Genomic DNA, 26,468 nt, shown 5'->3' with positions numbered 1-26,468 from the left:
ACCCACTATGCCTGTCTGAGGACTGGAATCAAGTCATACTACTCAGAGGAAACTAATATAGGCGTAGGGGGGATTTTTTTTTGGTGAGATGACAGTGCAAACCACTGCGTACCAAGAGATTCATTCTTGAAAAGTTATAAAAACTACAACAACAAAAAAAGAAATTTCCCACAAAGTTTGCCACAAATCTGAATTCCATAAAAAAATATCGACAGACTACAAATTTACCAAAGGTTGACGACAATTATCTAACAGAACCTTGGAAAAGTGCACTGCTAATGGCAAGAAGGTTACTAGACTTTAAAAATGACCAAGTGCGTTGGATTTTTAAAAATCTGTTAACTGGCTGACCTAAGAAATTCATCTGTTTTTCCATCAATTTAATGCTTTGAGTTTATTCAAGCTTTTTTTTATATACTGATGACAAGACATGACTAGTTTCCTGAATAACACTGATTCTATTATTAGTTTTAGAGTAAAACTTCATATTTCTCGTTTTGCTGAGACATGCAGCATGACAACTGTAAATATTCAGCCCGTAAATCATAAAGAACAATCCAATCTACCACAAGAAGAGCAAGAAGTCCTGCAGCAGATGCTTTGATCCCCACACAGTGCTCATTTCAACATGAAGGCATCTGTCTGGGGTCAGATGAAGCAACTAACAGAGCATAAACGCCCTGAAGAAAAGAAAAGTTCAAGACAACCTGTCTGCTACACACTTTTAACAATTAGAGCTCTTTTAGAGGCAAATTGTGGCGACACCAAATATTGCTCTGATGTGCCTCTTTCCTGTTTCCCACACTCACAGCAATATTTATGAAAACATCAGATGCCGGCCAGTCGGGCGGTCTCCGTGGCTGGGCCTTCTGTGATCCAGAAGCGGTGAACGCTGTTTCGGAGTTGATCAGATCATTTCATGTTGCCATCTTGATGCAAGACTCGAGTCAACCGGGCCTGGTCAGCAGTTTTGTGTACACAGAGCACGGTTTGATGGTGGTTGTGCAGTGCAGTGCACCTGTGTGGAAGCTTTTCTATTCATTGTGTTCGGCCTTTGATTTATCACCCAGCTGTGTATGTGTGTGTTCTTACCTCCACTTCGAATAGAGCTGCAGACACACACACATAGACACAACACACAATTGCGAGCAAAAGCACTCGTACACTCATTTTAGTGTTACCTCTATTGTACACTTCCATGCCCCATCCTATGTGCTTTTTCCACATTCTGTCTGGTAATGTTTTGAAAATGTTATTAAAGTAAAATATATCAAAGCATCCTTAGTGTTTCTTCCTAAAACTTTTGGAGAGCACTGCACATTACATATAAACTACATGTATACAAACACACAGTCACCAAACAGCAGGCCGTTTCTCAGAGAATGTTTTGATGACTTCTACAAATCTGTGTTATAATATTCTGCACAGACTGTATGCTTGGCTTCTGAGTGGAGCAAAGAAACCTCATAGTAACATAAATATTTATGTTTCATTAACGTTGCTTGGGTCAAAATGGCCCAAAATGCCGAGAGTTCTTCGTTGCGGGCCAAAGTCTAATCTAATCCATCAGTTTTCTGGGGATCCAGCATTCATGGAAGTCTTATTTAAGCTGACTCCTGTATATACAGAGTAAACATCATGAAATCCTCAGTGTTTGCTAGCAGGGCAAGGGGGCCTTGCATGTCTCAAAATGGATCACTGAGTATAAACAGTGTTAGGTGGGCCTGGGTAGCAGTTACCCTCCACTAAGAAGACACTGTCACGCAGAAGTGGCCAGACACGGTGCAGTCCTCCTAAATCACAACACAATTAGATTTTGTCAGAGGAAGTGATGCACATCGGTTGTTATCACAAGGTACAGGTTTATGTGAACCAGAGTTCACCAAACAAAACCATTTCCATGGACCGGCTTGATAAGATCCTGGTCTGAATGTCAGGAAGTTCACTAAGGCCTCATTGTTCACATTGCCTGGGTCGATTGTTGTTAAAGCCTTACTTTCAGACAGAGGCACTGGGTTTACTCAACAAACCTCTGATTAGAAATTATGTGTTGCCTTGAAGCTTTGTGATCCATATCAGTCTATAGCTGATCTAAGAATTATTTAAACTCACACTGACAACTGATTTGAAGCAATTTTCTAGAGCGAGTGCAGCCCAGTTCAAGCCACTTATCTTCCTCTACCTCAGCATGCCTGCTCTTTCTCACTGGGGTTTCAATAATGTTATGCATCTAAGTGTGCATATATCTATAACCAACTTGGTACAATGAATGATATTTTCCTCCTCAAAGGAGCCCAGATGTAATGGGCCAGGTGTTAACAAGTCTGGTTTGATTCTTACATGTCAACAATGTCGGCCGGTTTAAAATGAACCACATGTGAAAAGAGACTGTTCCTGAAGTTCATTTCTGAGACCAAACATTTCTGCTTCCTACATGAAAGCAACAGCCGATTTCGCATGAATGGAAGTTAAAACAAAACTATAATTAAAGGTACATGCTTTGGATCACGGCTCTTGAAGGGCCGCCAGTGTTAACTGCTCACTGTCATGAAACATCGGCGCAGAAAACACAGCAGGGCAGCTTTTCTGTGCCGAGTTCGTGCAGGAGAAACCGAAGGCACCTGAACGATGAGCGTTTAAGCCAAAGGACCCCCAAGATCAAACCATTCTTTTCTCTTCGACATGAGCCTTCCAAGAATATCTCAGTTGTCAGTGTTGCTCAGGTTGAGTCTGTCTCAGCTCAAACCGAGGTCTTAAAGTTGAGCCCATCCTGCCTTCATGTTTCCCATCATCAGTTGCCTCTTGCAGTGACAGGACAGCACTCTTCCCACTACAAAGACTCGCTCCAGCTGCTCCAACATCTGGGGCTGAACAGTGTGCATAAGAATGAGTGAGTGTGAGCGCATCAACAATGGTACATTTAATACTTTGTTACCTTATTCCAGTTGCTGCAAGAATTTGGCAGTTTTTATTTATGGCTTCTGCGTTCGAGGGCATTTCTTCTTTTCTTTGTGCGAGTATAAATCAACCCTTCTCATGTCCTTCTATCACGGACTCTGGTTTCACAGCTCAACGTGAATTCACATGAAGGGACTTAGCAGTTTATGCAGAAGAAGAATTTACTACCAAATCCTCTTTTGTATGCAGCACAGTGAGTTTACAGTTTAGAGATGAATGGAGTCTGGGCTATTGACAAACTTATGTCTGACTTTTGCTTGACTGTAGATTGTATCATGAGTGATTTTTTACTGACAAACATACAGGACAAATACAACTTTGTATGGATTTTACATGTTTATTATCAACGTAAACTTCTTTTTAGCAAAAAAAATAATATAGGCAGACTTTACATATTAAAATAATGCTCTCCAAAACAAATATGGACATCTCTACATTAACTATAAACACATTCAGAAGACAAATATTCTTTACATTTAACATATTGAGACAACGAACCTGCTCTTGTTCTTCCACCATGTAAGAGCCCCAACCTGTTTGCTCTTACTCCTGTCAGCTCAGAGCACAAAATAAGTAACAAAACCGAATCTCTCCAGGCAAGATTTTGACTCACCGTGTGGTTTTCGTCTAGTAAATAGCCCGTCTTTAAAAAACAGGGTTAAGATATTATGAAATAAAACTAAAGTAAATGCAGATGTGAAATCCTTTTTCTTGCAAAAAAATTATGTGTGCCATATGCCTTTCAATGCCACCACTGCACCTTTGCAGCTATTTGGCCGTCCCTTTTTTAGTTAAGGCATTCTTACAATTATTTGGGATTTTGCCTCAGATTTGGAACATTAGTACCACTAACATAGCTTTTAAAATAGAAATATAAAAACAAAGTATTTCGTCATATAAATTAAGTATATACTGTTTGTAAGTAAAAATATCAAACTTAAATCAATTTCCTTTTTTATGTACAGTACATAATCTAAAAATAAATGACAGTAAATCTGTACAAAATAATGCAAAATATATCATGTATATTTAGTACAAAAGGAACCTAGCAGCATTAAAGGATTATAAAATGTAGGGTCACATGAAAGAGACAGTAAGATATGTAATAATGCACATGGGGATTTTTTTTTTAGAATTGTTGAATCTGTAGGAAAATCCAGATTTTTCGTGATGGACGGGTTCACATTGTTCCTTAGCTTTGTATCACTGCAAAAACAGCACTGGAGCCACATCGTGGCTCATCGTACTCTGCAGTTAAGACGACGAGTGCGACAAAAGAGCACACAGATGCACGTAAACACACAAAAAACAGCCCTTCAAAGAAACTTATTTTCAATGTAAGCCACTTGAAATGGCGAGAGAGGACATTTAGTGGCACGTCCAGCAGACACATCAGTAGCTTTATCAGTAAAACACGTGCACACACAAACACACATACGCAGCACGTGGTTAGTCCAAGCTTGGACACACCGCAGCGTTTTTCTCTTTGTGGAAAAGATCAAGTCAAAGTGAAGCTGACTTGTGCATTCTTTGTCTGTAGGTCAGTAAAAGATCAGACAAAAAATAAAAACTTGGTCTGACAATTGAAGAAAGGAAGATATAGCTTCATCGGGTCAAAGATGTTTTTTGATATTGTCTTTCTGTAACTACAAAACTTCCTCCATGAAGGCGCAAAACATTCCGTCCAAGCCTTGTAGTCTTCCCTTGTAGCTTTCGATTACTTGCTGGTGTAAAGAAATAGAAAGTGTTCAGTGCAGCCCTTCATTTATGTCTTGGGCAAGTGTTTGTTGGAACAGAGAGGAGGACAAGTGAAGAACCGGGTTTGTTTGTTATTTGGCAGAGTGGTTTAAATACTACCACTGAAATAAAAGTTGAAAAAGCTTTTGTTTAACCAGCGAACTTTGCTGCAGTCAAGTGTCCACTCCACTAAAGAGTCCTTGAGCAAGACACTAAAATCTTCAGAAAGTGGTGCTCTGGTTGCTTTAAAGTCAAACTGGCAGATGATTGGTGGTTTAGTAGATCATACCCATATATCCTGGGACTGACGGGTCAATGCTATCTTCGACAGGCGTATGCGTTAATGTTTTTGATGACGTAAAAGCCTATGGTCATGGGCGGCATCGCTATTGTCCTTCCAGCCCTCAGCGTCTTAGGCTTAAGCTCCGGGAAAGTCTCATTGTCCACCATGAGCAGCTTCTCCCCGTTCAGCTGGATATGTCTACGAAGAGAAGAAGGCAGGAAATTCAGACTCTGTTACCTCAGGGAGCTTCAATCTCATCACCAAATTCGACAAACGTCCGACTTTGCTCCTCGCCTGCTTTCTGGCACATACAAATGGAAAAAAAAAAGGCTTTTCACCTCAACGACAGAGAATCTTGCAGTCGGGATTATGATTCTGCTAGTTGAACACTTGGGGGTGCTGCTGTTACAATTTTATAATTAAACAACCACACAGTAGTAACACTTGACTTTATGAGTGGAATCTGCCTGGATTGAAACTTGATGCCTAAAGGAAAGAAAAAAAATTCAGCCACAATCACTGCTGCTGCTCTTTGCAGTAACAATAACAGAGCTACAAAAATTATTTCTAACATATTTGGAACACAGTTTCCAAAGACAACTTATTCAAATATTATGTTGATAGAATTTGATTTGCCACTTTCCATAAAACAACTGTTACCTGAGATACAGTTTGTTATAACTCAACCTATCTTCAACAATAGCTCATGATGTAGAATCAGAATCAGAATCACTTTATTCATCCCCGAAGGGAAATAAAGTCAATAAAGAAATAAAGTTCACTAACTAGGGTTATTGTAATCACTTAAAAATGTTTTCTTTTTAGTGTTGCTTTGGCCCTGAAGAACATTTGAAACTAGATATGCGACCTAATTGAAAAATGCTGCTTTTCTAATCATATCCAAGACTCACATGCAGCCTTCACTCGCTATAAATGCAAAAACAAAACTTATCATCTCTCTACTCTCATTGCACAGACAAACAGAGTATGCAACCACCTGTCAGTTGTTTGTAGACTAATAAAAATGGCAATTACTGGCTCTTTTTCTTTCATTTAACTTCTAACATGACCTCATTTTATAGCCGTAATAGTTTTTTAAGAGTTGCTTTAACACAGCACACTTGTAAGTCAAGGTGCAACGTGCATACTTTAACAAATGGATAATAGGATAAGTACAAGGGCAATTATCAAAAAAAAAAAGGTTGTATAATAATTAACAGAATTGTACTAAATCCAGCAGGAGGTTTTTGTAATATATTCCTGCTGCATCACATTTTTGAGAATAACTTTTACTGTTTTTTTCTTCATTTGACATATTTTATCTTGATCCGTACACGATTTTCTTTAACCATCAGCAAATGTGAAATCTAACACAGTAAGTCATGTTCCAAAGAAAGTCAATGTCACCTCGAACAACCCAACTTTTCAACTTTCAAGTGCTGCTCGAATCAGTTTTTCCTGCAACACTGTAAAGCTCACAATAATGTCGGGTAATAAAGGGACTAAAAATTCCCACATATTCAATAAAATATCAAATAAAATTATGGCTAATAAGGACAAATATTGCATCAAACTAAACTCAAAGCCTTCCCTCGGCCTGAATACTTTAAAAAGTCCCACTACTCACACAAATTTATAGACATCTGGTGCTGCTAAATAAAAGTCTCCCTGCACTGCCTGTGGTAAAGGAAAGCACTTAAGGCCAGAAAAAGGCCCATCGTTAGCTCGCTCTCCTATTAATTGCCTCGCAATCCTGTTCTAACACCTAAAACATCCTCCATCATTACGCTGTTATTGAAGGATCAGGCCTCAGCCTCTATTAAGGCCGTATGGAGGTATCGTGTAACACAAAGACAGACAGACACACACATGCTCACACGGTCCCGGGTCATTAGGCTGTTATTCCAGGATTTGAGGCTTAAGCCCGAGTCAGAATAACAGACCAAGGGGCTTAGAGGAGAGCGTACGAGACTGGAACCATAAACTTTTTATTTTAATGGACATTTTGAGGAAATAGGAATTAAATTACCTCGTTACATAGACTGCAATCTATCATAGATGGTAGAATTACACTGAGGACAGCACTGAGAGGTAAAATGGAATACGTACAAAATGAAAAATGTGTTAATAAAACATCTCTTGAAGGATAACAAAAAAGGGAATTCAAACAAAGACATTGTGAATGGCTCCATATAATAAATAATGCATAAAAAATTAACAACTGGCCTTAACTGACAAAGGACAAAAGAGGTTTAGCATTTATCCTTTGCTTTATTAACTTTTATTAGCATTAATACAGCCTGATTTCAATCAAAACAAGATGTAGTAACTGCACGCAAGTGTATATTTGCATGTTTTGTACTGCGGTAGTCACTCAATAAGCTGGCTGGGCATAAATTTCACCTTGTGTTCCTAAAATGTTCAATTTACCGCAGCTTTATGAAGGACCTATGCTTAACACCTTATTAAATTCAGACCCAGAAAGTTCTCGTTTTCCTTCTTCCTCGTGTCAATGTTTTTCAGACTTTTAGCACAAAGTAATCACTTTATGAAAACAGCTACTATCAAAGTTTTCATCTTTCAGAGGAAAAACAGCTTTGGGGATTTTGGGGTCTTTCCTTTTGTTTATTTTATATGAACAATATTAGGACTGGTAAGCTTGTGCAGTTTAAACAACCTGGGTCTCTCAGCAGTGCATTTGTCTTGTTCGATCAGCGTACAGTAATGGAGCAGAATACTCTATAAGAAGATCACAGTGCTGTTTTAGAAGAAAAAAATGATTCAAACCTGGCATGCATGTACACTACAGGCCAAATGTTTGGACGCAAGACCAAATTTATACAAAAAAATAAGAAAAATCATAGTTTCATTGGTATACTTTGCAAAAAATAAAAATGATTACAATATAGTCACTCATCAGAATATATTATGAATATAATTACCAGGCATTTGTATCTGTACTCTTGATTCTTTACTCAGCTGCTCCTTTCTGTGGTAGTTATAGAGACAGGGAGACAGTTGAGATTTATTGGGATTTTAGTGTGCAAACTCTAAAAAGTCAAAGAGCTAAAGTGAACAACGCAAACTGTGATTTGTTTTTCACTTTGCATTGAAGTTGTGACTCTTGTAAGTCATCTCAACCCTAAAACTAAACCCTTCCTGTCTTTTGCTAACAAACATTCAGCAATTGTCTGGTAACAACAATGAATTCTTAAAGGTGGACTGAGGGAAATGGTGCACATCAATGAAAGCAAAGTCCGATTGTGCAGCAAATACATCCCAAAATCCACAGAATTCACACTGGTTTTTTTAAGAATGACACTGTGAATAGAAACTTGAAGTTGCTTCCAAGCGTTTGGTCTGTAGTGTATATCTATGTGCATATGTGTTCATGTGTATGCAACAGAGAGAAGCACAGGGAGAGATACTGACTTGGCTTTGAGTCCATCAGTGCCGTAGGGTTGCAGCAGGTACTGATGGACGGTCTTGTTCCGTAACGTTCCCGCCAACTTGATTTTCTTTCTCGATCGATGCAGGTTGATGATATAGATCGTTATGGACCCTCTCACATAGTTATGGCTGTTAAAAAAAATAGTAATTTAAAAACTGAACACTACATTAATATTCCTTTACGTTCAGAAAGGACCTTTAGGACATGGCAAGAAAATAAAAGAGGCTCCTCTCCACATCTGTGAATGGGGATTCATCGTATGTTAAATTGCCATATTGAATAAAATCCTCTATAATTAGAGATGACTACAAAGAAAAGCAAGTCTTTGATATTTCTCTCTAATATAGTAACAGGATAAAAACCACAGCTCCTTTGATCTAATCGGAATCAAAAGGCTTGCAGAAAATTAATACAGCAAAATAAAGCATGCTCAATAAGAGAATTCCCTCTGACAACAACCATATATCATTGCTTAAAAACCTATCATCCTTGTTTAGCATGAATTATACCAAACCACATTCAATTTTATCAGCTCAATAAAGGCTCCCCAATGCAAAACCCTGCTTCACTTGTACTGTATCCAATATTAAAACCTGTGTGGTTCAGGGTCAGATGAAGGGTGTGAACACAAAGGGCAAGACTTCTTGAGTTACACAGACAACAGTGTTTGAGTCCCTCTCCTTAGGGGAAAGCAGTGGGGACACGACTTAATAGGAATACTGGCCGAAGGTAAATAACTAACCGAGACAGATAAGACAAACATGATAAAATCTAATAAGGGCCCAGATATGAGCACAAAGACAACACAGCTGTAGTGAATACCACATGTCAGGCCTGGTGTTTACGGCCAGAGCTAAATGGTCTGGTAGGCATCTCTCCCGGTTACCACCTCCAGAACCTCATATCTTCAAAGCTATCTCGGTTCAGCGTTCTTTTGGGCACAGGATGAGACGCTCATTTCATTACGCCAAAAGACTCCTAATATTCAATATACAACACCACATTTCAGAGTGATAGATCAGATGGTTAGATGGAGGGAGAGACAAAGATCTCTGAAGCCTTTTAAATGATGAGGTTCTTAGAGATCCAAATCAGGAACATAAACATGTGTCTATGCTGTTTGATGTTGGAGCATCGGAGGGAAAAAAAAACCCACCATGCAAACCACTAAAAGGGGTAAAAGGCCAGCGAAAGTCAAATACCTAATCTGCAAAGACATTTCAAACCACCGACTGCTTGGATACATTTATATTCTGTGCTTTCCAAGACAGTGCAGTCAAACAAACACGACTACAATGGTTTGGTCACTTAAGAATCGACTATGTAAAACCACAAATTGGCAGAAATAATGTCAGCTGAAGTGGCTTTGGATTTGAGAGACTCAATGCGTCACTGTCTGATAATCTGGGCTGATTGGCATCTTGAATTGGTCTGAACCCCCACCGCATGCCGTGAGTTTTTTCCTCCCATATTCGCCATACATTCCGAGCGACTGAGCAAGTCCACTTGTTGAAAGCTATCTCAAATATTTGAGTGCATGCCGTTTGTTATGCAACTCCTGCCCGTCTCTCGAGCATCTATCTGTGCAGTGCTCCTCTGATTTTCCAAGAGATGCTCCACCTGTAAACGAGACCTGTCCAGAGTAAGGCCGTAAGTCTAGCCTGGCGCTGACAGCCGCTGACCTGGGTTAAATGATAACCTTGAACAGGCCATGGTGGCACTTTTTATCTGCTCCCGGCACAGACTGCCTTATTGTCCCTCCCCCTCCCCCTCAAACATCCCCCTCCAGCCAATCCGAGACGGGATAAAGGCCCGGCACACCTTTCAGCGGCTCTTTGACGGCGAGGAGACAGAACCCACGCACCTGATAAGTGATACCCGTTAAGTTTTATAGGCTCTGAGCTGTGAATGAGCGGGTGTCCGCGGTCTGCTTATTTATGGGAAGCCAAATGGGCTGGCTGGGGATTTGGTTCTTCCCCACCTGGCACTGAGCCTCAGGTGTTTACAGGAAGACATCGGGAAGCTTTCTAAAGAGCAGCAGTCTGTTCTCTGTCGAAATCTTCAAGGACATTCTTAAAGTATTGCTACGCCTCGCTGAAGGTTGTGTGTTCTGTCATCTGTCAGATTCAAACGGGGGAAAAAAAAAACAGCATTCATGCAGGTCACACACGAATTCAAGGTAGCTGAGCTGTGGTACGTACTTGTAGTAGCTGGTACAGTGGGCGTAGATGCGTAGCTTGTCTCGGATGACTCGTCCTGGTTGCGGTTTCCTCTGCAGTCCAGCCACCCGCACACCCAAAACCCTCGGACCAACCAGACGCTTGAAGACCAGAGAGAACCAGTAATCCTGTAAAGGCAGGAGAATTACACACAGAGAAACATTAAGCATTACTTTAATGACAACACGAGTTAATATTCTCCTTATAACCCTCAAGACAGGATTTAAGTGGCTGTTTAAAGACATAATACAAAAGTCAGCAGGTAGGAAAGGACTACATTTAACTGTTGCTAACTGTAAACACACTCAAATCCAAATACTTCTCTTTTTTTTAAATGGAAAAAGACCTGTTATTACAGCAATGTTGGATTTTAGGTTCCCTGAAAGTGAATATTGCCAAAATCTCTGCTTTGTTTCTCCAGCCATCAAATGTCATCGAGATTGTAGAAACAGATTAAGTTTCGCAAACTGCGAGGATTAAGAATGTGCCAGCAAAGCAGCTACTCTGTGTGAACAAAGCAGTCGGCAGAAGTATGAAGTGTAAACATGTGAGCACTTTGAGTTGGACCTGCTTGTCCCCGTATAACACGGCACGTCGTATTTAACAACCACCGACCCGTTCACAATTGACAAGTCTTAAAAGTGACATTTTCCCCAAAATATTACGGTACATCGTAAATGGCTGTTTTTCTGTTGCCGGCGTTGAGTGGTCCACCATACTGAGTCGCACTCTATAGACTACACAGACTCAACACCTCTCCGAGAGACCCAGAACAACATGTGCTCCTCAGGAAGTTCCCATGCAATCCTGCATATGGCAACATTTAAGGGCTTCTTTTTTCCACGCAGGCTTTAACTTAATTTGCTGCCAAGGCATCGAAGTAACAGAGCACAGTATAGAACAGTATCATGTTGGCCATGACCAGAGGGACGGACGGATGAATGTACGGCCAGAGCTGCGATCCATGGTTATTACATAGTGTATAAAACAAAGACCAGATAGGAGTCTGGAGAATTGTTTGTGAAAGATAGCCAGAGTGATGTTATACTCCTGCTTTGTGATCAGATTTCAAAACACATGTAAGAAAAACCAACAATAAATTGATATATTTCAATCTGTGGTTGCGCTAGAATCCCTGACCAGAACTGGAATTGGCAGGACACAATACTGAAAGTTTCTGAGAATTACCAGCTGAGGCACAAAATGCTGTCCCGCTGTTTTTCTCTCGACTCTCTCTTCCTCGACAGACCGACAGACAACCTGCACACAGCATTCACCAGACACCGCTCAAACCTCAGCTGTGGAGAGTTTGCGGTAATAGCACGATAACAAGGCGAATGACAATTAACCTTTAGTGTTTAGCTTAATAGGACAAATGAGAGTCAGACCGGCTGAGTGAGACCCCGTTAATGTCTCTGAATTCAGCGATCAAAGTATGAGGCTCCATTATGTTTCTGCACCAAGGGGGACATTCATGATTTCAGTGTTTTTAATTTAGCTACATCCATAAAGAAGTTAACAATCTTCCATCTTCTTCATGCTCTAATTGGGTCTCTCATAAAATAAAAAAAAGAAGAAAGAAAACACTGAAAGTGAAGACAAAAAAAAACACGAAAGGAAAAATAAAAATGGGTTTAAAATGGGGGGAAGGGGCTGCCATTAAAGAGAGCCTAAATTGTCGTATTTTCCTGTTTTGTACATGGAAAATATATATTCTGTGTTGTTTGGAGACAGAAACATCTTTGCTTACTGTCAATCAGACTAATTTATGCCCACTGAAGACTGAATCTTTAATTTAGGAGCTCTGGAGGAGATAGTGGGCAAATGTGGAGCGAAAACAACAGAAAATAGCACAAGGTAGCATGAGCTAGATAGTAGAAAAAAGCAAAAAGAAAGGACAAGGAGGGGGATAAGTGTGGAAAAAGCAGGCTGGGGGCTCTGAGCGGATTCTACCAATGGTGGAGTTATCCTATAGGGGAAGGGGCCAGGTCATAAATTTCCCATGCAGAGGACAGGTTGGCCCTGCAGTGAATTCTCGCAGCAGGTAGGCCGGCGCAGCCTTCAGACATCCAACTATGTTAAAAGCATTGTGATCCTAGCGGGAGATCGGCATTCTCCGAAAAATAATGGAGGCGACGAGGGAAGAAATATAAAGCCCTCCTGATTGTTTAATATCTTATAGCTGAAGTGAAGCATAAATAAGTGTGTTCCTGCCAGAGAGGCCTAATGAGGGTTTTAGTGAAAAATTACAGTCAGATTTTGCAGAAGTGAGCAGTTCATGAGCCCAACAACAACAGCAGTTAAAATGGTATACTGAGGTTCCCAATAATCATTGTGGCAGCCATTTCTGATCCATGCAGAATAATAAATGTTTGATGCATGTCTTGACTCCATTATGTTTTTCCTTTATAGTGGGAACAATGATTTACTGTCCAAGTCGTTATTGTAAGTCTCTCACCCCTGCTCCGTCCCAGCTTATTCTAAATGCTTTTTAATGAATTAAATAACTTCTTTTTTATTAACTTGGCTCATGTAAGCATTTTGTCACTCTTTTACACTTGAACTGAGATCACTGTTACATTAGGAAAAGATTAAAAAATGCGTTTTTAAAATAAGAATAGATTAGCATCATTATTATTATTAATAAAAACAAAGGAACACCATGACCTCCAAAGTATATTAAGTGTTGTTGACATAATTTCCCCCTCATATGCTGATCATGCAAAACCAAGTACAAATAACAATGTAGCTCAGATATTTAATAAAGCATTTTGGATGGAGCTTTTTGCATTTCTGTGCCTGCATGTTTCTGACTCCGCCACAGGGGAACTTGGCATTGTGCGGCTCCATTCCACACAGTGTTGCAGGCTATTTTACCAACATGCCTGCGTATCAGAATCTCAGGTTGCAAATCTCTCACCAGGTCGACTGTCCCGCACAGAGAAGCACACAGTTATGATGGGGGTAGAGGGGAGCAGTGACACTGTCCTGGGCTACTGATAACGGGCTAAAGTTACACGGCATTTCAGCCCCGCGTCTAAGCTCTCATCACCACTAAACGCCTTTCATCTCAGCTAATAGCTCCCACGGGAAAGAGGTGACATCCAGGCACTGGGTCTGGTACAGAAAAGTCCAGAGCGTAAAAAGGAGGGGTCAGGTCAGATCTTTCTTATTATCATTGGGGCCTTCATCTGTGAAACAAAAAAAAGAGAAACTCACAGGTAGCGGGTTGAAATGCTGGTCCACTAGATGCGTGTATCCGTAGTCAAAGAATGAGTGGCGTAAGACAACATCAATCCCCTGCACGGCAGCCATCCCCAGCGTGTTCACCCACCTGGAGTACACATGAACACGTAAATATCTGGAGTGCCGTCAGTGTCTTAGGTTGTGATCCAGTTTAAAGAAAAGAAAACACACTGTTGCACTTACAGAAAGCCCGCTGCGTATGTGTCAGAGAGGTTACTGATACCTCCGGCCCACGCTGGCCCCAGTCCACCGAGCCACACCTTCTTACCAGGAGTGTGAGTCTTCACGACCTGCAACGAGTGATGGATGCAGGTTTATTAAAAAATCTTCACTGCAATCAGCTTTGTGAGCAGAATTTTTAGAATCAGTGCATCTTTTTCTCCTCTAATGTGATTAGCTTTATTAAAGAATCAAACTGTTTTTATGCATAATCCAGGTAAAGTGTTGTTTTCTCTTTTTTCGTGGTACTGAATGATTCACTGAAACATATCATTTTTTGTGACTCTGCAAACTGATGGAAAAACATTACATCTGGCAACAAAACAGCTCTACATAAGCAAACAGAAATATCCCGTTGCACAGAGAATAATAAACTACACGTACACATACCGGCAACACAAAAACCCGATGAGGGCGCAGAAGAATCCCACTTGTCTTACATTTCATTGAATGTTTTCAGTTTTGTTCTTTCTTCTTTTGCTTGGAGGCACTGAGCAAGTTTGCCACAGCAGCTACAGTGCTGATATGCTACTCCATGGCATTTGTAACCCTTTTGCCCTGAGGGCTCACTGTTGTGGTTTGAAAATGTGGCTTCTTCATCAAAAGAACTGTCTGAGGGCTGAACGATCCATAGCTTGGCAAACTCAAAAGAAACGCAAATATACTGTGTGATTGAAATTTATTATTTCTTTATATCGTCGCTTAAAGTGGTCGAGAAGTCCAAACTGGTAAAAGCTGTTTAATAATGAAAACGCCCAAAATTAAACACTGGATATTAACATAATTTTATATCTACAGTGGTAATCTAGAACCCACCCGAGTATAAAAAGTTGCAGCGGATATACAGAGTCTATCATTAATACAGTATATATAACCTGAGATAATTTATCATAGAGGTTCAAGATCTTAGGAGAAATCGAAGTACCTTGGTGACTTTGGTGATCTGCTCTGTCAGTGTGTCCAAGAGGCGAGTTTTCAGGAAGTCCTCCGCTTTGTTCACTCTGCCATCCATGTAATAACTGTAAAAAAAAATGCAAGAAAAACACTGTGAGAGAAACACTCTATGTATGTATTTACAATCTAAGGAACAGACATATGATTTATTTTCAGCACAGACAGTGAAAATACACTGTTGATATTCACCCTGGCATCCATCTGTCTCCTTACATTGTATTAATACAAGGTCAAAGGAGAAACTTTTTAAAATAAAATGAAACTATCACTGAAATGCACATTTAAATGAAAATTTAGGTAAAGTTACATCAAGTGTCTTCACAATTTGTTCATAAAACAACATCCCTCTCCATCAGAGACTCTCTATACTTCATATTGTTAAAAATTTTACTGCTTTTATAGTTGGCCAGATGATAAACCTAAGACCTTCTGTCTCCAACACTTTGGTAAACGCTTAGTGTATTGTTCTATAATAACATATACAATGTAGGTCAATGACATTTTACTGTGAAAGGCGCCAGTAACAACTACGTTAGTCTGACTCACTGGATGCAGGTTTAATTCTGCCATGAGCCACTCATTTCTGGCAGCTTTGTCCTTCCTTCTGCTACCTTTTATTTGCTACAAGCTTAGCTGATTAATTGGATCATGCTGGTTTTAAAATCCATTTTGGTCACAGTTCTCGTCTTCCCAAACATGCAAATGTACACCACAACAATTCTCCCTGTCACTATTTTGAGGGAACACTTAAGCCACATCCTTTACTTAGCCCCGCCCAGGACGACTGCGACTGGTTTCAAGAAATACAAACAAGCCAGAGTGGGTTTTTCCCCCCCCTGTGGCAGAATGATAGCGAAGCGCAGCCAGACTATTATCCTCTACAGAATGGGCTGGCAAAGCGAGACTACCCTGGAAGAGAATCTCTACCACAATTGTTGTGGCTCATTATGAACTCCACTTTTAAAAATACAAACCACGAAACATTCATAGGTCTCAAAAGGACACAGTACGAGTTCACTACAAAAGCTAGGATGAACGGGGGCTGACACATTCAATTACGCTGTAGTGCACCGATAATCCACAACTGTGAGGAAATGTGGTCTTTCATAAGATAGGAATTGAAAGCACTGACTGCACAACGCAGATATCAGTGATTCGTTGTGTGTGACAGATGGAAACACAAGGATAGACGATAATATGAAATGACGTTAATATAGCATAATGAGAAGGAAATTTATTGGTAAAGTAGTTAGAGCCAAAGCCCTGAGGAACATCGCCCTGCGGGTGGACCGAAATCTTCTCCAACATCCTCTGCAGGAATCCAAGAGAGAAACAGAGGACAACAACCGCACATTTGGGATCATGCTTTGTAGTACCATAAAAAAAACCCTGATGTCTTATTTTCTCGTCAGAAAAACAGAACTAAAAGCTCAGAGCATTTGTTGCATGAATATAATATATACTTTAAATTGTAGCCTATCAATAAATAAGTCCGTACATCATGCAGTTGGAGCTTTTAAGTGAAAAAGTATGAAAAACACCAGCACCAGCATTTCTGAGGACACACAACACTGTTACAACTGGAGGCAGTTAAAGACGCATTCCCTTGTTTAAGTGTTCCAGTGTCCTGTGTTGAATTAGAAAATGTCAATAGTTATCCGAGAGAAAAATTGGGAATTTGAGGGTTCTATTAGTCGTTATAACAGAATCAGATGGTGCACCATGGGGTGTTTGAAGCTTCATTAGTCAACTGATCTCCATGATATTACAGGCTGTAAAAGATTTTACTGCTCAAACATTTTCCATCAAGTCATTCAAAGCTAGTGGAAGTGGAAAGGGTCTTTTTTCTAATCTCTCAGTGGTGTAATGTTCATTAACTGAACTATATTTCATCAGAATTGACCTGCTAACTTCACATTTATCATTTTCTTTAAGCAGACAGAAGCGGGTTTTGAATGCTAACCTCCGTTTATGGGAATAAATACTACATTTAAAGAATTTCATGCACATCCAACCGCAAATCATTTGGATTTGCTGAAGGATATTAACTTAATAACGGTGGAAAACTCTATCTGGACATGTTATAAACACTGATGTCATACACAATGGCCAACAACAGACTGCAAATGCACAAAATCAACATTAAAAGCATCATGAAGAGGTAAACTGCCTCAAATATAGCAGCTGTTTTTCTTCAGAAGTAACAAATGTTCTACCACATCTTTTTATTCTTTAATGAAGTTACAAATAAATTGTGTGCCAGTTTAGATTCCTTTCTCCAAACTATGACAGGAAATTTACAGTGAAGCCAATCAAGTTGCTCAGAGAAGGATAGTCTGCGTGGTTCTTATTCAAATTTTCTAAATGAAATAGGGGGGACAATGCCAGGGTATTGTACTGTAATTACACAAGAAGACCATGCAATCATAACAACAAGGGCATCTTATGTTTCGAAAACAAAAGTCAAAACTCTGCTGAACCTGCTTTGTAAAAGTCTGTTGAAATGACAGATAGGTCAACAAAACTGCAGAAAAAAAAAGAGCTGTATTACATCTGTGTGGGACCAAGCGGTGTTGCAATCTGAGCATGGCCTCGTCGAAGCTGGAGAAGCCTCAAGCTCCCGGCCTCAAACTGTAAACGATGCACGGGTTAAGTCACAGCTTCACACAAATTATTTAGTTATCCTGCCATCTCCGCAGAGAGCTCACAATAATTCTTCAATGCAGATCCCAGTGAACGAAATTCCAGCTCATATATGGAAACAAATTACAAGAAAACTTCAAATAGCTGCATATCGCACCAGAAATCAGTATGAATTTCAGCTACAGTCTATAAAAGTAACAGGTAAGAAAGCAACATTAACTTTATTTGCTCAAAAGTAAAGCTTTGTGGGATTTTTTTGGTTCACACACCCACCCAAAAAATTCTAACAAAAACAATTATTTGAGTATTTAAAGCAGGATTGAGAGGATCATAGTGGTATTCAAGTTGAAGCTCATAAACTAGAACCGAGAAAATTTCCTTTTTTCTTAAGCAGCATTTCGCATGATACTTTAACTGCTAGACTGACCAGAGTCCAATAAAATGCAAAAATGAACAACAGTGTGACTGAATGTTTTAAGACAAAGACCCACTGGGTCAGCTTGTTTTACACGCAGAGCCACATCAAAGACAAAATTATCTGGCACAACAACGGACACAAGCGGAGGCAGGGGAGTATCCTGCGTCGAGAACAGTAAAAAAATGCACATGTAGCATCAAGCATCTGATTTACCAGGAGATCTGAGGTGAGCAGAGAGGTAGCGTTCTTTGATGTGGACCAGTAGGTTACATCAAATCAATCATTCATTACATAACAGCAGAAGCACATGTAGCTTCTCCTGGAAATAGAATAAATTTATAGTCCCTCTGTGAGTTTTCAAGAGATCAGCAATCTTTAACATCTCTTTTATCTCCCATCAGCTATAAATAACGGGCACACCACTGTCAAGGGCCAAGAAAGATGTGGGTGTAATGTGGCAACCTCAACATCTATGTTTCTGAAACAGAAAGTACAAAAAAAAGCTTCTGAGTTCCTTTAAAGCAACTGTAATTAGTACAAGAGGCGCTCATTTTCAAAAGCAAAGCTTGTTAAAGTTCACCTTTCATTATGATAGAGGTAAGCAGAGGGGGGCTGCTTGTTTGCTTCACACTCAGATGTTCACACCACTAATACCCCACTGCTGGAACAATTAGGCACACATTATGTGCTTTAGCCCAGGGGCATTTAAACAGCAACTCTTGTGAGAAAGGGGAAATTTGTCTCGCTCCCTTTTCTCGCTCATATTTTCACTGGTCACACACACTTTTGACGGGTTTAACTCGGTCACCATGCACCGGCCCCTACAGGTAAAGCAGTTATTAAAAGGTGCAGTTAAGAGTCTGATTGAAGTGGATGTTGGTCCAAAACCACTAAGCAACCTCACTGTAACGCTACTGGAAAAATAACTCAAAAGGGACACAACAACATGATGTCCAGTCGATGACACAGTTTCTACTGGAACTAAGTTCCAGATGATTGAAGATATGATTGAAGAAACCTGCATTGAAACTGTTGGCTGCACATTAAATAAGATTCTCTTTGTCAGATATGTCAAAACATGAGCAAATAAAATCCCCCAAAAGCATTCTGCACGAATACAAACCACTTGTAACGAGAGACAAAAATGTTTTCCATCAATTTATTTAACCTACTTAAAAAGCATATCTGGTTTAGGGTTAAAATGCCCTAAAAGATGCTCATTCCATAAAGCAAAAGGAAACTTAAAACTGCAGAAAGATGGGGACTTATGGGAAGAAACAGAACATCAAAAGAGAACGACTTAACAGCACGATCATGTTTTGCTGGGGAATCCAAAAAAATGTATAAGCAGTAACTGAGACAAGATGCTGCAAATGGGAAACTACAATGTTGTGGAAAAATATCATAACATAATAACCACATGTCAAATGTTTCACGATCCGACATGTTTCATCACCGCAAGAGCCAAATGATCACCTAGACGGACTAACGAATCCACATCCTCTCTCTAAAGCGAAGAGTGCGCATTTCTTAGCCTTTACGCCTGATTCAAAAACAACTTGAGACAGCTGCAGTGGAGTAAAACTTCTACCGTAGACGTGTTAATGAGTGTTCCCCACTTTTATTAGGTTGTCTTTTTTTGTAGAGGTCAGAGTTTCTGTCACGCAGCCTTGGTTAAGACTGGAATCTGGACTTCTAGTGTAAAACGGGCTAATTGACAGAGGGAATGAGCCAGAGCATATGGTTTGATTTTAACAGTGTGGGTGGTGTTTTTCTAAGCCTTACTGACAGCCCTTCCACCTTCCGTTTCTTCTAATTTCTCCTAATTAGACCTGACCTTCACCTTAATGACCCTATCGCTCAGTCGCTCGGGGTTTGTCTGAGCTTATGGCGGGTGTGACTTTTTTTTTATACATACATGTTTTACACATGTGAGTAAAGAGTCACAGATAAAAACATGGGGAAAAAGATCAAACCGCTGCTGTATTTGTATGCATTCCTGCAGTGTGTGCAATAGACAAATGGCAGGTGTTACTAATTTAACACACACACATTCTCGCAGGCTTCTTTTCCTGTTGTTCCATTTGCAGGATAAACACAGTTCTTCCCATTATGCATCAGTCTCTCTCAGTAACAGTGGTAATGACGGCTGTTAGAAGCTACTGCGTGTACTCACTGTGGAGGTAATGGTGCAAAAACACACCGTGGATGGTGTTGTTAGATTTACGCTTGGCAACGTCAGTGGTCTGCTGTTGCACAAGACAGAGAAAATAATAAAATAGAAAAAAAGGGTAAAATACCTACTGTTGCCACGTAACTGCATCTACAACAGAGCCAGCGTTCTTCATGAACCTGAAAGTCGAGAAAACACAGATATATTTAATAAACTGGATTTTATTCTCCCAAAACACATAAAAAACCTCCCATTAACATGATGATTAGCATGTTACCCACCAATTTAATGGTCAATATATGGGAATGTTGCAAGAATCTTTCAGAGAGGACGGCAAGGAAGGTCTAATACAGGGTGTCATTTACCAAAAGAATAAATGGATTTGAAAGAAAAATGAATTCAATCAATCAGTGAATCAATCAATCAAAATGTATTTGTACAGCCCTTTGCAACAGCCCAAAGGGTGACCAAAGTGCTTCACAGTAAAAAAAAAGCAAAACAAAACAAGAAAATAACTTAAAAACAATACAGTAACTTAAAGCAAGACAAACAATCACACTCACACCTACGGGCAAATTTAGAATAATCAATTTGGAAAGCAAACGATTATGTCAGGCAAAAGCCAAATGTCTGACAACGATCAATGCAGCCAAAATGAAAGACATGCACGAATAAAGTATGGCCATGTGCCACATGTTTATCTACAAGTGAAAGATTTACAGTTGCACAGCTGAGAGTTCCTTCCTCAGATTCAAAACCTTTGTAGAAGAAAACAAATCTACATATTATCCTGAGTTTTTATGCACTCTGGTTGTGGCTGGTATCAGTTTGTGGTGTCATAGTTGTACACAATGATAACAAATACCAGCTTTTGAAACAAAAGTTCATTTTTACTTAGTGTTTTCGGTAATATGGCAGAATTATAACTATGAGCGGAAAAAAAGACCCCTACTAGTTTTGTGAAACGGTAAACAGCGCTGGAGCTGTTTGTGTTTGCTTTCAGTTTGTTAAATACAACCTCCAAACATCCCGGGAGAACATGAAAAAACCGCGCTGTGAACCCAGTCTACCTTTTAATGGACTCATCCTGTACACAAACACAAACATTCCCAGTGCCTCCTGCAGCCTGCCTTCCTCCTTCTGAGCTTTCGCATCTGTGCGAGTGTGTGTGTTTCTCGGTTCTACCTGACCCAAATCGCTCCTTATTTGGCTCTAACAGCTTGTCAGACATGCCTAAGTGTGTGTCTCTAAACATCGTGTCACAGAAACACAACTTTCGCCGCTTGGGCTTGTTTAGTCTGTGCAGCTCCGATATTTGGACTGTTGAGCAGCTCAGCATCTAATTCATCTTATTTCCTGAGAGCGGCAGAGTGGTCGGGCTGTCAAACACAAGAGCCAGCCCCTCGTAACAGTGTCAAACACGCAAGGATTGCCCCGTCGTTAAATGTGACACTCGTGACCCACGGATACTCCGGCTCTCCACTCTCCATCCTCTCGCTCCTCATCGCCTCCATCCTCTGAGAACTCCTCTCTTCATTAATCAGTGCAGTGAACTCACCGCTGCACGCAAACACACACCTTTTATTTACGAGTAAATTCAAACTGTCAGCGCTCGGCGAGATAAAAAGCTGTTCCTAATGGTTTCACTGAAGTAAGTGCACAGAGGAGGGAGGCCCGTATCAAATGATTCTCTCTCTGTTGTTGTCGTCCAACTACCTGTCAAGTGTGTGTGGCTGCAGAGAGGAGCTGGAGATAGATTCCGGCTGAGATATACGCAGACATTAAACTGTTCCTGTTCACGTAACTGCACATGAGAACACAGCATTTAATTTTAGCACACATCAAGATGACTTTATGGGCAGTATTTTGGTTACAAGGAAAGCTTCTAACTGTTTATCCAACAAGGTAAATGTGGAATTATATATCCCTCCTCCATCACTCCTAATTGTCTTATTGTCTGTGTAAAAAAAAATAGTCTTTTAGATCTCCTGAGACAAGAATGAAGCTTTGATTGCAGCTTCCTTTCAGGCAAGCAGAATGGGAAAGCAGATTTTATGCTTACTGCACAGGACAGCCTTTAATCTGCTGGCTAAAAGAACAATAAAGAAATGCACATGTATTTATTCACTGATAGACACTAGCATGCCATGTTTATCAAACTGTCATTTGCACACTAAACATCTCATTTAAGTTTTTAAAAACACTAAATATTTAATAAACTATGCATTAAAATGTCATTTTTAACAGACATATGGACTTTTTGCAGGTTTTATTAATATCTTATTCATCCATAATTCCATTTTCTCATCTAAAGACATAGTTTACATCACTGCAAAGACATTTTCCCAAAATATTTTTCATCATCTGTTCATACCCCAGCCTTTGCATACAGGTATCTAGAGAAGGAGGACTTCTTAAACAAATCTGTTTATGAATGTGTTTAAATACTGCTTATAATTGCAAAAAGCTGCCAGCATTTCTTTAAATAAAATTCAAAATTCAGGTTTCATCATCTTGACAGTATTAACATATTTTAACTTCAAGGAAAAAGCAAACATCTCTCCATAAGGTTGCACTTTCCTTGGCTCGTCCTACGCTCACAGAGCTGTGTATATACATCTGATGTTTGATTTCCAGTCAGTGTTTGTTGTACGGGGCCACTGATGCATCCATTTCAGTCAAGTTTGTTTCCATTTCGACAGATAGAGAAGCTCCCAAAGGCTTAACTTTTGGAGGCGATGTTGTCATCCATTTGGTGGAAAAAAAAACATTTAAAAAAAAAACTGACACGTACAGTAACATCCAAAGATAGTCTACACAACTGCATTTCATGTTACTTACAGTTAACCTGAGGGATATGGTCAGAGTACTGTTAAAGGATATTTTGCAGACTGGAAGTTTCACTTTTGATTGCCTATGAATATTGTGCCGTCCAAATTAAACATTTGTGACATTTTATGATAAAGTTTATCCCAGAATTTTCTCATTTGTGTTCCGTGAGTCAGCTTCAATAGATGACATTTGATTAAGAAAAGCTTAAGTTGTTGGCAGTCGACTACATGCAGGTTGTCAGAGGAAAGCTGGTTGAGGAGGAGGAAGAAGGAAGGCTTTTCATCTGGTGTCTTTAGCTGGATCATCTTAAAAAAAAAGTTCTTGCACAGTGAGCCAGTTTCTTAACCAAGTTAGATTACCGTGGTGCTATAAACTGTTTCATTTAGGATGGTTATCAAACTAAAAGCTACAGTAATTATATGAATTTATGCTATGGAAAATAAGACAAACACCAGCTGAGATGTCCAGGAATAAACAGATAGAAAGGCAGTGGCGTTCCAAGTTTCAACACACTCTATCATCTATTGTACTACCACTGTGCCTTGAAATCTGTACATTCTGTAAATTGACTTTTAATACATTTTGTATTTCTATACATTTTAAATTAGAAGTGTTTTGTTTCTAGTATTGCAGAGCAAGGTTGTTTTTTTAGAGTATAACCTCTAATGTTAATGTTAATCCGGTTACGAACCAGTCTGTTTTGTCTTTTTGTTGTGGTTTGTAAGCTGCTGAATATTTGAATTTCCCTCGAGACTGAAAAAAAGTATCCATCCATCCATCCATCCGTCCGTCCATCCATCCATCCATCCATCCATCCATCAATAATTCTTGCTGGCTAAAACACCCTGGAAGAGGCAACTAACTCAGATCTTTTATCAATAACAAACAAAACATAGCTTCTGAATGCAATTTTGACAGCAGAGGATTTAAAAGTTTGGAAAAAATGAACAAGAAAGATCCTCCAAATTACCGTATAGCTATAATGTAACTTGTCAAACAACTGGTAAACTCATTAGGTCAGTAGTTCTCCAGAACAAAGGAAGCTATTATAAAAAAACAATGTTTACTTCAGGAAAATAGTAGCTCAACAGTAGCATATTCATTTATAGAAAAGAAACTACCTCTATGATCGTATTGCTTGCATGTTTTTGCTGTAGAGGCATAACTACAAGTCGTGAGATTAGAATCTCAGCAGAGGACGGGCTGCGGTTCAGACAGACTTGCTAGATAAGCTACCAGAGCCGAGCCGAAGCTGGTGCAGCTTCTGGGTGACACCAGCAGGTGGGACGTCATGCCGTCACGTTATCAATCAGATGACACTTTATTTAGGCTGACATGGTATAACCGAAGCTGAGACCCTGAAACCTGCAGAGTGGGAATCCATAAACACTGAACACTCCTGCAACGTGTGTGTACGTGTGCACGTTAAACACAGCAAAGCTCAGTAAAAGTCTCAAACTTCTGCCGCATACTTTCCACTACCTTCCCCCTTTTCTTTTTCCTGAGCAGGATAGCCTAACAAGGAGTGGAATCCTGGCCAATCACAGTTTTTCTTGGTGACTCACCCGTCCAGCAGCAGGATGGCGTTCTTCCGGGGTCGTCCTGCATTGGGGCCGAAGAGGTGAGCTCGGTGGTAGTAGCGCACAGACTGCAGCAGAGTCCGCAGTTTGGTGTAGTCCTGAGCCAACTGGGTGCTGTTGACCGCCCGACCCACCATGCTGCGGTAGGCATTGGGCTCTGGAGAGAGGAGATGCAGCACAATGAGGCAGAGCGATAGAGCTTTTCTAAGCAACAGAGGGGAGGAGGAAGAGAATATTGTTGTTGCTGCACTCTGATCCTGCTCTCTTAGACAGCATCCGACAGCCAGTAGAAAAAGGGATAATTGGGCAATTCGCAGTAGTACAGACAGATGGACTCGGTGTCAGGGGAATGGTCCAAGCACGCAGGGTGGCCTTGCACTTTCATTAAAACAAAGAGCTGGTTTCCGCAAATGGAAGAAAACCAAACTCTCGCTGCTTTGTTTCAGGTTGTGCATGTTTGGGCTGCAAAATCAAACTTTCTGGTACGTTTCACACGTGTATGTATCTGCGCTCTATCCCTGAGAGCTACGAGAATAGCATTGGTGAATTTCAAAGAATCACCTCTCAACCCCCCTGCCTCTTCACTTTGTGTCTGCACTGCCTGGAGGACTGACTTGAAATGATTACTTTCGCCACGGTCCTCAAGTCCTCAATAAAATGTTCACATGGTCCAATCAACGGGATTTTCATGGTAACTTTAGGCTTATCCCAAGATAAAAGTTATTATTGTGAGTTTTGCCAAATATGAAATTAAATGGGAATATGAAGTGATGGGCAGCAAGCGAACTGCATTCCTTTTATCCCCGAATGAGCCCCCGTGTTAACCCTGAAACTGCTGAATTCACACTAACAGTTTGCTATAAACAATACAGTTACAACGAATTAAAGAACATACTTTCCGATTTTAGTGGACGGCATACTCTTAATTAAGTAAAGTATAAAGATAGGCATGTTTTCAGGGGCATCTTCAGAATTTTTTTGTAATGGCACACAAAAATAAAAGCAATAACTGAGTTTCAGGAATTCTAATTCTTTGTAGTTTAATTATGTATGCGAGTTGAGTAATCTACAATTTCATTTAGCAGAAGTAACCTGATATTTCTATATTTTAGTTTCTGATTTTAAGGTTTTTAATCTCCTGTTACTATCTGAGGTGCATAGACTAGTATAGGCATAGTTAATATTTTGGTTCTTTGGGGGACAGCTGTGCAGAAATACAGATGCTGCAGAATATCTGAGGGGGAAATTTCATCAATATTAAAGACATCCATAGTTTACTGATGATTTTAATACTGAAAATTGATATGTGATCATTTATATAATACAGCAACAAATGGTACAAAAAAAGCCCCCTAATTTTCTTTTGGAGTTGGCTTCTGTGTGTTTTCGAGCTCAGGTAAGGTTTGGGTAAGTGCTTATGTTCACTTACTTTGTTTTAGTTTAGAGAAACATTTCAACGGTGGTTTAGTAGAAAGCTGCTGTTAAAGGCAGACGTTCAGAAACTTTCTTATGATTCACGCTGTGCCATCCGGAGGCATCTGACCCACATTCATTCTGCAGCATTACAACAACAACCCCAGACACACAGCCAGAGTCATAAAGAGCTATTTTCAGCTAGAACAAGAACACAAAGTCCTCCACCAGATAGCCTCCACAGAGTTTTGATCCCAGCATCATGACGTCCGTCTGGGATGACATGAAGAGACAGAAGACACTCAGACATCCTAAAATACAGACCTGTGACAGGTTCTCTAA

The 26,468-nt window shown here is 40.0% G+C and overlaps 1 protein-coding gene across 1 annotated transcript in view; it reads right to left on the bottom strand.

The window, feature by feature from the left end:
• Nucleotides 1–3,287: 3,287 nt before the first annotated feature.
• The window catches only part of hpse2 (heparanase 2), a 61,052-nt gene continuing 37,871 nt past the window's right edge, over nucleotides 3,288–26,468 (bottom strand). The window contains exons 5-12 of the mRNA XM_022197025.2: nucleotides 24,699–24,870; nucleotides 20,433–20,480; nucleotides 15,039–15,132; nucleotides 14,078–14,184; nucleotides 13,868–13,982; nucleotides 10,631–10,776; nucleotides 8,411–8,557; nucleotides 3,288–5,176 (exon numbers count right to left, since the gene is read on the bottom strand). Of these exons, the coding sequence (XP_022052717.2) occupies nucleotides 5,014–5,176; nucleotides 8,411–8,557; nucleotides 10,631–10,776; nucleotides 13,868–13,982; nucleotides 14,078–14,184; nucleotides 15,039–15,132; nucleotides 20,433–20,480; nucleotides 24,699–24,870 (992 nt within the window). The 3' untranslated portion in view covers nucleotides 3,288–5,013. The remainder of the gene's footprint in view (nucleotides 5,177–8,410; nucleotides 8,558–10,630; nucleotides 10,777–13,867; nucleotides 13,983–14,077; nucleotides 14,185–15,038; nucleotides 15,133–20,432; nucleotides 20,481–24,698; nucleotides 24,871–26,468) is intronic.

This window comes from Acanthochromis polyacanthus, chromosome 15, assembly GCF_021347895.1.
Source record: "Acanthochromis polyacanthus isolate Apoly-LR-REF ecotype Palm Island chromosome 15, KAUST_Apoly_ChrSc, whole genome shotgun sequence".
NCBI lineage: Eukaryota > Metazoa > Chordata > Actinopteri > Pomacentridae > Acanthochromis > Acanthochromis polyacanthus.
The sequence above is the reverse complement of the archived record's forward strand: the minus strand, read 5'-3'. Positions and strand labels throughout refer to the sequence as shown.